The sequence below is a fragment of the Uloborus diversus genome, chromosome 2 (assembly GCF_026930045.1).
Source record: "Uloborus diversus isolate 005 chromosome 2, Udiv.v.3.1, whole genome shotgun sequence".
Classification (NCBI taxonomy): domain Eukaryota; kingdom Metazoa; phylum Arthropoda; class Arachnida; order Araneae; family Uloboridae; genus Uloborus; species Uloborus diversus.
The window spans coordinates 135,351,154-135,367,026 of NC_072732.1; the positions used below are offsets into that span (position 1 = coordinate 135,351,154).

The following is a 15,873-nucleotide window of genomic DNA, read 5'->3' on the forward strand; positions in this document are numbered from 1 at the left end:
TTTTTTATTCAAATTTTATTAACTGCTTTAGAATTAGCATAAATGTAAATACATAAAAAGGAACATATAAATATAACGATATGAAAAGCAATTTCATTTTCTGATGGTTATAATTCAAGAAATCTTTTTTTTATTGTATTTCATACTTTTAGTGCAAACCAAGTTGGGTAAAAATAGTCTTTATAGTCTGACCACCAATGAGATTGAAAGTCAAACATCCAGTTTACAGGCGGAAATGGAAGTATCTATTAGCTTTCAGGGATGCCAGCTTTTGTAGATGTGTGTTAGCCTCTAACTTAAGCAGTCATACTGAAATGAACGGCACACGCTCATCAGATATGTGATCTCCCTTTGATTTGGATAGACTGGTTTTGACAAGACGTTGTTAGAAAATTTCACTTTAAATTAAATGGAGGGAAAAGAAAAAAAAAGTTGAATTTTCCAGAACATCAAAAAAAAAAAAAAAAAAAAAAGAAATCTTTACTTTTGTTTTGTTTGACACAAATATCGGAATTGGGGCACCCCATTCCAAAGTATGTAAGATTCACCTCCCTCTTATTTTTTTTAATACTAATATATATATAATATATATATATATATATATATTATATATATATATATATATATATATATTATATATATATATATATATATATATATATATATATATATATATATATATATAAAGAAGTAACCCCCCCCCGAAAGTCGGATCTAGCTACGCCTCTGCCTTATGGCATGTGTGGAAGTCGGAATACACGCCATATTACGGTGCAGTTAGAAAAGTGAGAAAAAAAGTGCACTCCAAATTGTCAGATTTTGCTGGCACACGGCAGCAACCATGAAAAATGAATGCGTAAGTATTTATGTCTTTCGCATCTGTTTGGAAAGGGTTTCACCAAAATTGGGAAAATGGTCTCGTTTGCAAGTATTGAATTTTTTCTCCCATGTTTTCAGAGAAACGTAACTCTGTTACTGGTAGGGGAGTGATGTAGGGGACATAGCACAGCCTTGATTAATTTTTGGAAATAGATAAATGACACTTTCACGTTGATGGAAAACGTGGTTGTGAAAAATGAGAAATGGTTGCAGACGTTACATAGAAATAACAGCCGTTAGGAATATAAAATAAAAGTGTTATAATGGAAACTTGAGTGATCTTTGTGTATTTGTGTGTTATATATTATAAAGAAGAAATACTAGCGGCCACAGGTTTACTCACTGAACCTTTTTGATCACGTGAGATAGATCCTCGTAGGCTACAATTTTGCCGCGCTGAAGTTATGACGTCACCTTAACCGCGGTTTTAAATTGACTGAAACGAAAGTGGCTCCAAGAAAACGCGGGATCTTTTATTTTGTTTTGACTAAAGCAGCTGTGGGGCAAATCGACATCAACGACAGGATGTTATAAGAGGACTAGTGATGCATGAAATAGAAAATTAAAAGAATGCCTAGCATTTCTTTTAGTATAAATTAAATTATGTTACGACGGGTTAACAAAAGAAAACCCAAGACACGGTATGTGATGCGGGAATATTTATAATTTGCCTGTCAAAAGATTTCAATACTTATCCCTTTGTGTAAAGTTGTTGACATTAAATTCACATTTTGTGCCATAGATCTGTTATTAATTAAATGATTTTTAAGATGTTAACGATTTCTTTAAATTACATGTTGTAATTATGCGAATTAATTTCTTGTGGTCTGTTTGAAGCACGATTGATCATTTTCAGTACCCTTTTTACTTCTCTAATTACCATTTTGTACATTGATATTTTATGAAAAACAGTTAATGTGTATAGTACTAATTAATGTCGAGTGTTAACCTTTTTTTTGCAAGAATGTCCAGATAAATTTTGGACAACTGCTGAAATAGAAAAGGAAGTAAAGATTTGGAAACTCGGACAATAAATATACTGTCGAAATTCTGAACATAATATTGCATACACTTAGCACACGATTTAGGAATGATTAAATCAAATTCAAAACTTTCCTATCTAAAATAAAATGAAAGTCAGAAGTGTTCTATTTTGACTACATTGCAGGATTTTATTGACATTTTAATCTGCTGCTTTCAATGCAGGATTCATCCCAATAATGCATGAAGCTATCACAGCAAGTTGCAAAGAAATCTGTGGGAAGATAACTCTTTCCATTGAAGGTGATATCTCGGAGTAGAATAGAAAGGTCATACTTTTGACCTTTCAATCAAAAAATTGATTGAAAGGTCAAAATTTCAATGAAAGTGACTGTTTTGCTTCTGTTTTGAAGTGAACATATGTATTGGATTCAAGCAGACTTCTAACATTTGCTTTTAACAATAAAATAAAATATATATATATATATATATAACACTTTCTAAAACTCAAGACCTTTTATTTACAAATTATTGGGGGAAAAAATTATATATATATATATATATATATATATATATATATATATATATATATATATATATATATATATATATATATATATGTGTGTGTGTACAGTTTGTTTGTGTACGAGGTGATTTTATAATTTAAATGGACATAAAAACTGCAAGCAAATCTAGAGTTGTACACTCATATCTGGTAGACAAGAAACACTCAACATCAGTTATTGGCCATTGATAAACTCACTCATCAAGAAGTTCTGAATAAACTAGTATTGTATTGGTTTAAATCATTTTAAATTTCTCTTCTGTTTTGTTCGCAGCAAAGAAAAAACACAAAGATGAAAAGATAAATCCCTATTTTCCTTAAGAATCATTCATTTATATTTTTTAACCCATTTTATCCCACTGTCCTATTTAAAGGACAGCTGAAGGTTTAATTAATCTTTAAAAAAAACATTCTTCTCAAATTCAAGAAAAATAAATAAAATGAGTTCAAGAAGAGAACAAAATTATCAATTAATTTCCTTAATGTTTGACACTACCTGTCCTTTGTTCTGACATGTCCCAGAATGATGTACAGTTGAAATTATAGCTAAAATTAGCATTCGTTGTTGGCATTTTTTTCACAATACAATTGAAATGAGATTTAAAAAATGTGTCAGTTTTGTCAAGAGACAGGCTCATCTTTGATAGGATACTACTTATGATGATTTTTTTTTTTTTTTTGAGTTGTCAAATGAAAGTAAATTATGAACCTAATTTTTAAGCATGTTTAGTAAAATTAAAGCAAAGGGATGCAAGTGGCAATTATTAAAAATTTGGAGCCAGTTCAAATAGTAGGTGAACTTATCCTCAATCTTGGAGTAAGAAATGTACTATTAGCCCTGGTAGGTGCTGCTGCACAGCATGATTTAGAAAAAAAAATCAATGAAATACTACCTAGGAAGTTATCATTAAACGCATTTTACTCAAAACTTGAAAATGTCCACTTACATCCCTTTGCTTGTCACTGCCTTAGTTATAATCTTCAGTCTTAAATTATCAAAATTAACCTGTAAAATATCATTCCAATGTTTAAAAGAAAACATATTGTTTATGAACAAATAAAATTATTTTTTGGCTATGTAAAATTACAATGTCAAAAAAAAAAAAAAAAAAAAAGTTTTTGTCATTAAGTCATTAGGTATCATTTCTTGTAAGCAAAAAGTGCTAGTGGATGCTGCCAAAAATTACAAGACTATTTTTAAAACTTGGGTTTCTTTCTTTTCTTATGCCAAAAGAAACTGTTGAAGTTTTTCTTTCTTGTGAGTAATCCTTTAATTCTGGTTTAAAAAAAAAAAATTATGTGTGATAATTATCTTTGTGGCTAGATTTGTATGTTGATGATTCTGATTGTATTATCTTTAAAAATGCTAAAATTTTAGCTTTTGTTTTATTATTTAATCTTGAAGGGAATCATGCCTGGTATCCAGGATTTCTTAAAGGGAGGGATTTTGGTTTCAATTCAATTCAATGTTTTTCAGTCCTTATCCCTTGTCTACGTAATTGTCAGAAAAACAGAACAATGTGTCAAATTATTCATTTTTGTTTAAAGATCACAAATAGGGACTTAAAACCGTTTACCCGCCAATGTTCCAAAAATGGAACATCATATTTAACTGAAAATTTTCCCAAGAAATAACGTTATAATAAAAAAGTTTTTTTTTAACACAGTTTAGTCTTATTTCAAAGTATTTTTTGATTTCCTGCTTGATTGTTTATATATTTTCAATTATTTATTGCGATTTTTCAAAGATGAGTGTTTTTTTTAGCTTTTTGCAACTTTTTCTTATAAAATTTACCAAAAATTGGCTTTTTCAGAAAATGTGATGATATTTATTATAGTTGTGAAAATTACTTCAATGTATGATTTTAAAATGCTTGTAGAAATGTACAATGATATTTCTAAAATTTGTACCCCTTCAAAATAGCATGTTCCAATTCTGGAACATTCGCGCTTTTAGGGAGTCAAATTTCCAAGAAGTAAATCGTTCGACTTCAAAGGGGAAATTTCATTTTTCGTAATACATGTTTCTTTTTTCTTCTCATTTTGAATGTACTCTGATGTAGATGTTGGCAAAACCAAGTAAGTTTATATTTTGAAAGGATATGATGTCTCGTTAGCAAAGAAAATAATTACAGTCTACTGTTTGACGGACTATATGGCTCCGAATCCACACCTGCTCGGACAGCTGCATTGTCACGTGATAATAAAAAATGATATTAGTGAGCATTTTATTCATATTTTAAATGCAGTTCAATAATTCGCTAGCTTTGTTTTCGAGCTAAACGAAATTCTGTTTGACGCTGGGGTCTGTCCAGGATTTTTCACAGGGTCCGTTTTTTGTGAAAAATAAAATAATTTTGTGAAAAGTGAATTATTTTTGTGAAAAATAAAATAATTTCGCAAAAAAAAAAAAAAAAAAAAAAAAAAAAAAATTTTTTTGTTAAATCGAAATTTTAGAATTTAGAGCAGGCACAAACTACATCATTTAAATTTAAAGTAGAGAGTTTTCCTCTTCTATGTTGAGAATATCAGAGTTTTCCTCTTCTATGTTGAGAATATCATTCTGAGGTGTTTTTCTAGTATTTAGCGGGGGGGGGGGGGGGTTGGCATCGCTAACTCAAGTAGCAATATTTATCTACCATTCTACATTATGTTAAATTATACTAGAAATATTTCTGTATAGCATTTAAAATAATTGTAACAAAAAAAAAAATAATAAATAAAATTCAAACGAGTGGGTTCAGCATTTAACTTTTTGACCCAGGACACTCTTAAAATTGCACAGAATTTCGTTTAAAACTTATAAATTCCGTGGTTTTAAAGAAAATAAAAATAGATTTTATTTGTTTACTTCTTAACAAAGCGTACTAAACATCAAAAATTCAAAAAATCAGAATCCCATAGCGGATGCAAAGACATCGCAATTCTCAAAGTGAAGGCATCAAAGGTATAAAAACGGCTTGTAAAAGAAATATTTTTGATAAAATTATTTTTAAATTGCATTTTAGAGTGCTATGATAAACATATCATTAATATCTGTGGACACAGCTAAAGCAAAAATAAAATTAAACCATTGATTCAGCATTTTAATTTTTGACTCATAAAAGAAAATGGAATTTTGCTTTAAAAACTTGAAGTGTGTGTTCTAACAAAAATAGACTTTTCATTTATTTGCATCCTAATAAAACGAAGTTAGCTTGAAAAATGAACAAAATATGATTCTTATATCGGATGTTAAAAGATTGTATTTTTAAAAATGTAGACATCTAAAGAAAAAAAAGGCAAGTAAAACAGTTTATTTAAAGTTAATCATCCTTGTTAGCATCGAAAAATCAAACCCATATAATTTTCTCCCAAAATAACAGTTGAACATCGCACCGCACCATAGAAACGCAAATATTGACAAGCTGGTAAAATGATGAGAATATTTTCTAATCAAGTCATTATAAAGGTTTAATACCAGACGCTAAATGGGGATAATTTTAAAGTTGGTAACCCTATCTGAAGCGATCACATTTTTTTCCCCACCCTTACTATCCCTTTGCAGTTCTAAGTTTATTTCGCTGATATATATTATTATTGTTTATTAAATCATCAGTGGGGGAGAAAAGTGCTTACCAAACGCCTTTTTAGAAAAATTTACAACAACACCGCTGCTAATTAGCTGTGATAAAACAGACAAAATTATTTGAAACCAAACTTATTTCCAGCTGTTAATTTCTTTCCAAGAAGCAAACAACAAGCATTATATTTATTTGGCAGTAGTAATGTATCGCTTGCAGGAGCATCACAAGAGTGCCAATTTTTTTTTCTTTGCAAAATTAGCAGATTTTGTATAAGCTGATCCCTCTAATTTGACTTTAAGAAACGTTCCAAAAATTATTGGTTTAATATGCGTTACTTTGCTTTCAGATTTGCTCCTTCAAAAAACAATTTGTGAAAGATCCGATCTTGTTTGTCGGAATTTTGTGAAGGGTCCGTTTTGGTTGATCGGGATTTTGTGAAAAGTCCGTTTTGTTTGATAGAGATTTTGTGAAAGGTCCGTTTTGGTTGATCGGATTTGTGTGAAGGGTCCGTTAACGTACCCAAATATCCTCTGGCCAGACCCCTGCGACGTATACCAACTGTTCATAAATGTTAAAAAATGTCTACAAGATTTCTTACTGTAGAACAAGCTGTGGCTTATTTAGAGACATTGTCAGATTCGGATTTGTCAGATGTAGATATATGCCAATTACACCCTGATGAACCAGGCAATATCACTGAGGAAGAAGACGTTCTAGAAGACGAGTTACAACCTATTACACCAATTGATGTATGTGGACAGGTGGACATTTTTTCCGCCAACTCTCGTGACAATTTAACAAAAAAATCGGAGAAAGAACAAAGTCTGAAATCATTAGATAATAAAAGTAAAAAGCGAATGAAAAAGGATAAAAAGAAAAAGTTGGAATTATCAGGAAATAAAAGTAGAAAAAAAATGAAAATGGATTTAACTTGGGAGAAGAAAGCTAATTTTCAGAAACTGATTTCGTCATAAAGTATTGAACCGCTTCGATACGCATTTCCAAATGTAGTGGATTTATCTCCAATTGATTTATTTTTTAAAATTTTACCTTTGCAGTATGTTGAACACTTAGCAAATATGACAAACTTGTTTGCTTTGCAAAAAGGAGAATCAATAGATGTTGACAGAGATGAAATCCTACAATTTTTTGGTTTGCTGCTATTGAGTGGGTACCATTCCGTTCCTTCTGAAGATATGTATTGGAGCAGTGCAGAACATACATCTGTACCAATTGTACCAACAGTTAAGCCTTGAAATTGTTTTCGAAAAATAAAAAACAACTTTCATTTGATGAACAACCATGAATTAAAACAAAATGACAAACTTGGAAAAGTATACCCTATTTACGAAGAATTGTGTAAAAACCTTCAACAATTTGGTGTATTTCATGAAAAATTGAGCATAGATGAATCTATGGTTCCCGACTACGGTCGGCATTCATGTAAAATATTTATTAGAGGAAAACCAATAAAATTCGGCTTCAAAATTTGGATGCTGTGCTCTTCAAGTGGATACCCATATTCTATGGAGATTTATTCAGGCAAAAAAGAAGGATCCCCTGATGTGCAATTAGGATCCAGAGTTGTAAATGATCTATTATCAGTTTTGACTGACACGTCTAAGCATGAAGTATACTTTGATAACTTTTTTACATCATATGACTTATTTTCTCAACTATCAAAAAAAGGTGTACGAGAAACAGGAACAATTCGTGAAAACCGAACTGGCCATTGTCCACTGAAATCCAAAAAAGCTCTTTCTAAAGAAGATCGAAAAAATTTTGACTCGATCTGATGGATCAGTTTACATGTGCAGCGGAATGATAATGCAGTGGTTACAATAGCATCTAATTGTTATACACATGTGCCACTTGCATCTGTTAAACGTTACTCAAATGCACAAAAATGCAAGATAGATGTGCCACAACCTCATCTTATTAAGAGATACGATGAAGGAATGGGGGGTGTGGACGTCTTGGATTAACTTTTAGGGAGCTACAGACCTTATTTGAGGAGTAAAAAATGGTGGTGGAATCTTTTTAGTAATGCTCTGAATATTTCAGTTGTAGCTAGTTGGTTACTTCATTGTGAGTTACACGAAGTCAAGATGAAGCATTTAGAGTTCCGAAGAGAAATAACAACTCACTTCCTAAGAAGAAAAGTACGAGGCCGTGGAAAGTCATCCAGCGCCCCGTTGTCATTTACATAAACAATCAAGAATGTCTGACTGACATTATATTGTATCTGCATCCCAAGCACATTGTGCGGTGTGCAAAAAAAATATGACTAAGAAATGTTTCCATTGCGACAAACGACTTCACCAGCAATGCTTCCTTTCATATCATGGGCATTAGATATTTCTGTATTGGATTTTCTGAATTCTGGTATGTACATAAATGCAATTTAAAATATTATTTTTTCCGTAATAAAGTATGTTAAGATAAAAACCGCACTCAAAACCTCTTAGTTTAAAAAAATTCTCTAAAAAAAAAAAAACTTCATGCAAAACGCCAATGTTCCAAAAATGGAACACATTAAAAAACATAGTAAAAAAAAATTTTCTGGAAATTTTATTTTATTTCTGTATTTACTAGACATAAATAGACATAATTTCAAAAAATTACTCAAATTTGATCTTCCGTCAATAGTTCGGCGGTTAAACGGTTAAATTTCCAGAAGATATATTTTTAAGTAATGTTACCAATTCTATTGTATTTTTTCAGTAGAACCTTGTTTATCTGGCTCCCATTTTTCCGGATGAAATTTGTAGAGTTAAAAAATGTATGTTTCTTTAATAATAATTTTACATAATGTTGCAATAACAGAACATTAAATTTGCAAAATATTAGGTTTTTGTTTTGATTAAAAGTAAAACTCCTGCAAAGGAAAAAAGAACGTACTTTGATTTTTATTTGATTGAAATATAAGTCTGCTCATTTAAGAATGTTTTTACTTATTATAAAGTATTTACAAAAATAATTTATTTAACAAATAAGTTTAAGAAAATATTATTTTGCTTTTGTAGTCCAAGGTCCTATTTTTATAACAGTACATCTGATGATGATAGTGATTATGAAGCTCCTGTACCTGTCCTTAGAGTTCGCCATAAAGTAATCAATAGAGGAAGATGGTTAAAAGAAGAGGTACACATTTTGTCTTTTGTTCTACTTGTTCTATAAAATGTTGTAATATATGTTTGTTAACTGATGTTTTGAAACCTCTTTTCTCTGAAATGAGATATTTAATGAATGGGGTTGTTTCCTTCAGTCAAAAGTAGTACTATTAGTCACTGAAATTGATAGAATAAGCAAAAAAAAAAAAAAAAACATGGACCCAGAAAATTTTTCGTACCGCTCATTTCGTACCGCATTTCCACATTGTGATAATCAAGAAGCAAATTAAAATTGCGCTCTATGCTTGATATCAACCATATTGTTTCCAATACAAGTGAGTAAAGATGCAAATTAAATATTTTGTTTTGTGAATGGCAACACACAATGGCATTTCATCATTTGTGATGTCATCGCCAAGAAATGTAAACAATGAAAGATTTAAGTAATTTTTTAGAAATATTAAACTTAAACAAATTATTTAAAAATGGTTAGATCCTATGTTTTTAAGCATTTTCTTTCGGAAAAAAATACTTTTAATATTTTAAAAACAACCCCATTGCCATGTTTTTCCGCAATGGAAGGAATGTTTTTTGTTATTTTGCGATTGAGCTATGTTTTTCCTGTTTTGGGGGATTCAAATATTATATATATATATATATATATATATATATATATATATATATATATATATATATATAATAAAAGTGAATAATATTGAAAAGACCACACCAAAAGCCCATAGATGCACAACGCAGCAAACTAAAAAACCAAGTACAGTGACCTCTCACTTATACGCAACCAAAAGGGACAACGAAATTTTTGCGCACAAGTGAGATTCGCGCATAAGTGAAAGACCCCAAAAATAAGCTTAAATACAGTAAGTTATGAACAGTTATAGTAATACTAATAGTACACTACTGATACTAATGAATAAATACGCACATAATTTCCATTTATGCATTGTAATTTAATAAAAATGTAAAATTTGAAGTTGTACGTTTTATCATTTTTTATACACTGTACAGTATGTAAGCGAATTCCACAAAACCTAAAAACTGTCGCGTGATCAGTGTCATATGTCAATGCTTTCCGCTTCACCACGACTTTTAGGAAGGTCAACCTTTTTGCATGCAACCCGTTCTCCTCTCTCGATGTCAATCACAAGACTAACTGCACCCCGCACATTTTGAACATTGGAATAAAGATGTGTGAAAGCATTCCTAGAGACATCAAGAAGGGTACAAAGCTTCCGATAAGCAAAGCGTGAATAGGCGATTTAACTAAAACTTGAAATTTTTTTATCATGCATAAGTGCAAGGTGCATTTTAGGTTTCGCGTATAAATGAACAAGAGTTAACATTGTTTTCCTATATCGCTGGCCGGGCGCATGAGAAAAACACACATAAGTGAAAAACGCATATAACAGAGGTCGCGTATAAGCGAGAGATCACTGTAAATATTAAAAATGTGCAAGCCAAAAACCAAATATTAAACAATTTATATAAAAATAATGATGAGAAAAAGGAAAATTGCAAGCAGCTAATTAATAGGAAAAGACAAAGTATGAATCCAGAGCTCATCACCTGTGGAGGATTCAATGAATATGATTAAAAGACCAAAAAATTTAACTATCAACTAAAAGAGTGTTTAAGCTCCAGTACATGCATTATAGAGTAACATCGGGCAAAATGCACCACATGTTAAACAATAAACAAGAGCACAAGCCTAAAATTAAAAGCAGGGGGTTTCGCCTCGACTAATCAGGAAAACAAGTTCCGAATAATTAGCCATCCACGAGAAAGTACCTTCCAATAATTAAAATTATCTTACCTTAAGATCCATTTATAATAAAACCAATCCGATATTCAACTTGACAGAACTCATTCCAGTTATCAACGTAAAATCAAAAAAAAAAGTCCATATCCGAAGAGAATAATCCAAAAACATGCCAGTCGTCCGTTTCCCACGTGCAAAAACCATCCACACCAGCGATCCAAAAACATGGTTTGTCAAGGTTGTATCACACATTTACGCAGTTAAATGGTTTCAAGAGAAGCCAAATGTTCATCGAAGGCTATACTTAAGCAAATGTTTTCAACCAGATTTTTAGGGAAGTTATTATTAAAAAGTTGATTTTTAGTACTGAGATTTCTTATTAAGCGGAAGTGGTATTGCAAATTCTTTTTATTCTGATAGCTTGTGAAACAATAATGCCAATAAAAACCTTTTTACTTAAGCAGGATTAAAAATCTTGTAAGCTGTTAACTTTGAAATTAAAGTCACGCCTTTTATGATTAATTGTAGTGTAGCAATTTGAAACAATTTGTATGTTAATATCCAGGAAATTGAAGTTATTTTGGGAAAAATTAGTCTTTTTGAGCGTTAATTAATTATGATATGTAGTTTTACTAAGTTCAGATAAATTCGGAAAATTTATACACAACAGGTCAATGATGTATCTATAACAAAGAGGTGCAGAAGAAAGATTTTCAATTGAAAATTTCCTCTCATAATGTAAAAGAAAAAGGTTTGCTAATGTAGAGCTACAATTAGCACCCATTGCAATGCCATTAATCTGAAGAAAACATGAATTACCATTTTTGAAAAAGTTATTGAATATACAAAATTTAAAAAGACCGAGAAAAAACTTTTCATTAAAATCAAGGGAGTCCTTAACCGAATTAAAAAGCTTTGAAACGAAAAAAAGCTCATTGAGTGGGATATTGATTTTATATATATAATTTTCAATTAATACTTTTGTTTGTCTTTGCATTTACATATAGCAGTATAATATTTGGAAGATGAGTAATTTTTTATCTTTTAAAAGAAATATATTGATTTTTTATTAAATATGATTTTTTTCCATCTTCTTTTTCCCCCCAAGTTCTATCTGAGTGATTTATCTCTTTATAATTACGAATGGAAATTATTTGAGCATTCAGAATTTAGTAAATATCTTAAGTGACAGTAACTGCTTAATATGTGGCTAATTTTTTTTTGAGGCTGGAATTTTTTGTCAATCTGGGAATTGCAATCATAAAATTAAATAAAATCAGCTTAAACAGAAAGAGCTGTGAATTTTTATGACAACATCTTGAGACAAATACTTGCAGCTAAATCATTATCTATGAAAAAGAAATGCCCCGACTTCACTGCCTAGATGTTGCTGCACCACATTGTGTTTTATTCCTAAATTTTTAAATTGAGTGTAGGTTTAGCCAAAAGCAAAATATTTACCTGTGCAGGTCTTGCCTCCTCCTGAGCCTTTTCATCTGAAATGATGAAAATAGAAATGTATTGAGAAACAATGTACTTTTTGCCAAACATATAAAGAACTTGCTGTTGTAACAGAAATAAATTCAATTCTAGATTAAACTTTTATTCTAATATATTTATAATATAATTTCTCTTTTCTTTGTCTTTGAGTTTATTTAAAGTAACTCTTACATAAATGTTACAATAATTTTATACTAAGAAAGCTTTTAAAGCTTTTTTCACATGCTTGAGCAGAGTTGTACAAGCTAACTTATACATGTACACTTGAGTTGATAGTGAAAGACTTTTCAAAATCATGTATGTATATTTTATTTATATGTTTGTATGTAAGTGAAAGAATAATGTAATAACGAAAATAATGTGCTGTTTTAAAATACGATATATTACTATTTATGTTCGTAACAGAATGTTTTTTTTTTATTGATGATATACCCCTTGTACTTAGTTCAGTACTGTTCAACAATAGTTACATAAATTTCTTTACAATTAATTACTGTTAAAGTTGCACTACAAATTGTTTTTATGTTATGTTTTTTTTGTTGCTGTTCTGTATCTACACAAAAATACATTCACCTGTTTCAAGATTATATTTTTAACTTAATTTTCCCTTGCAGTATCATTTTTGGGAGCTAATTTGAAAATTAAACTTTTAAAACTATTTTATTTGTCAGTTGTAAACAATTGTATTTTTTATTCTTAAGTATAAAATGGACGTAGAGCTATGATAGTAGTAACAGCTAAGTAATAGTAGAGGTATAGGTTATAATAGCACAAATTGATTAACTAAATCATGATGCACAAAATATGTTAAGTTCTTATTTCCAATGCTAAATTGTTAAAATTGACAAAGGGGGAAAAAAATCCTGCTCTATGAACAGCTTTTTCATTTCATGTGAGTTGCTAAACTTTTATGTTCGAACTTCAATTAATTTCATTTAACCAACAAGAATTTTATTATTCTAGGATGAGAGATTAAAACATTTAGTGGAAACTTATGGAGAAAGCCAATGGGAAAATATTGCAAGATTGTTTCCTGATCGGAGTGATGTACAGTGTCAACAAAGATGGTATAAAGTTGTGAATCCTGAACTTGTGAAAGGGCCTTGGACTAAAGAAGTAATTTAACATTTTAAAAAATCTTGTGGGTTATTTAACTATGTTTTATATTTTAAGTCTAAAAAAATATATTTTGTAATGAACTTGTACCTACTAGTGTTTAACTATATATCTGATGTCTTAATATTAGGCTATTTTCCTGAACCCATTGTTTTTTTTTTTTGTCTTTTGACCTTATTAATTAATGAAGTTAGTTGTAAACTTAAGACATATTAAGTCATAATTTTGCAGTTTTCACTCTTAAAACTGAAAATGTGTACAAACAAAATAATGTACATGGTATGACAGTAAATCTACAGTTAACAGTATTCAGCTTTCATATAACTGATTTAAATATTCTCCTAAATCCAAAGATTATGCACTGCATAGAAATATGTTAGTTAATTAACTTTAAATACCTGAAGTTCGAAGAACTAAGAACAGGTTGCTAAGCCAACTAGAAAATTTGAGGACTTGTAATCCACCAGAGAGAAAAGAAAACTTGCTCATTTTTAACAGATTAAAAACATTTATGGTTTCAGTTACTTTTATAAATAGTATTAGGGTCCCAAATCTGGTATCCTCGTGATCTAATGACATAACCAACATAACCCTTTGGTTGCCCTCATGTCAAGTTTTCTTAACTTCGATTTTGTCACTCTGATGTAGGCGATACAGCCAAAAACCATCAAATGTTGTAGTTTGAGTTACTTGTTCTGGAGTTGGGTTATTGTCCCGTGGGTACTGTGAGGTAAAGGATCAGTCTGAGGACAGAACTATTCTTCCGTGAGAGTCCCAGCTTTGTTGGCTGACTAGCCTAGATTTGTAGCCATCTACCCTTGCTTATCCTGTTTAATCGAATTGAGTCCTGCTGTTCATCAGCTGTCATCGTGCCTGCTGCCTGCTAGATGATTGAATTTTTCTCCTAGAGCTCACCATGCCTACTGTTTGCCAAATAATAAGATGGTCACATGGTCAATTATGCTACATTGGGTTAGCCGGGGTTCCAGCCGGAACTTTCCGAGGAACCTTGGCTCATATTCAGTTGTCGTTGTTAGTGATAATTTTCTTGTTGGATATAAAAATGAAGAACTAAGTTAAAATTTTCTTCTGATATTTTACAAGTCATTAATTGGAGAGATTATAATCAAAATTTCAAAATTATTTTTGGATTTTTGGCATGAATTTTTTTTTATTCAATGGACTTCCTTTAAATTCTCAGCACGGGCATCGTCATTCGGGTACTTCTACGCTAGTTATACAGTAGAATGCCGTTATAACTAGTGATGTGCCGGATCGTTTAAAAGGTAGATCCGCGGATATGGATACGGATCATTAGTGTCAAGATCCACGGATACGGATCTCAAAATTTTTTTTACCCAATTCAACTGTCCACGTGTAACATTTGTTGCGGAAGGTATTCCAGTCAGAATAATGGCAGTTTCTTCAAAAAATGTCAACTGAGGCAAAAGTATAATCCAGACTATGATTTACTCTTCAAAGAAATCTTCGTTAAAATTGAGGGAGAGTTAGAAGGAATTGGTCAGCGCTGCATAAATGGTTAGATGGAATGTGAAAAATTATTTCTAGCTTACTCGGTAGATGTAGGATACAGGAGCAAGAGTAAAGCTGCTACTGGGGGACAGGCTAGGAATAATTTTTCCTATTTTATTTCAGCATAAATGCAGCGCTGACCCATTCCACATAACTTCTCTGACCGAAGAAATACAGAGCCGGGAACACCTTTACAAACAGTAAATAGAGAATTTAGTCTCACTTTTTATAAAAGATTCCGAGAAAAACAAAAATGAAGAATAACAGAAGCCCAAAATCAATAACAAAAACTAATATTAAATTTCATATTAAATATTCATGAATTTTCCAAAATAAAGTTATTCTTACAATTAGAGTTTAAACCAAATGAACCTGGTTTTAACCAAAAAAAAATTTTTTTTCCAATCCGGGTATTTTTATTATAACTGGTTAACTATGAATTTCTCAACTTCCAATTAAGGCTTTGCTCCGGCTATGATAACGCTTAGTACAATCCCAAAAGTGGCATGATAACGAGGTTTGAATGTGTTTGGTATCTGAACTGCTGAACTGGCAATATATATATATATATATATATATATATATATATATACATACATACACACATATAAAACAAGAGATACAATTTAAGACAATTTTAAAATAGAAATTCAAAGAAGTTGAAAAAATCAACGACATTAAAAAAACTGAAAGAATAAATACAGAAGTGTACCGTAATGCCAGCGCAAAGCTGCTAGAAACAAAAACAGTACAAACATATTCATACAAACAGTCAAAATACAAATGAAAAATCAAATGAAAAAAGCGAGAACATCAAAATGGAAAATGAAAAAGGTGAACGCA

At 30.7% G+C, this 15,873-nt stretch overlaps 1 protein-coding gene across 1 annotated transcript in view; it reads left to right on the forward strand.

The window, feature by feature from the left end:
* Window positions 1-1,381: 1,381 nt before the first annotated feature.
* Window positions 1,382-15,873, forward strand: part of LOC129216554 (myb-related protein B-like) — a 42,104-nt gene continuing 27,612 nt past the window's right edge. The window contains exons 1-3 of the mRNA XM_054850769.1: window positions 1,382-1,520; window positions 9,018-9,135; window positions 13,345-13,497. Coding sequence (XP_054706744.1) covers window positions 1,483-1,520; window positions 9,018-9,135; window positions 13,345-13,497 — 309 coding nt within the window. The 5' untranslated portion in view covers window positions 1,382-1,482. The remainder of the gene's footprint in view (window positions 1,521-9,017; window positions 9,136-13,344; window positions 13,498-15,873) is intronic.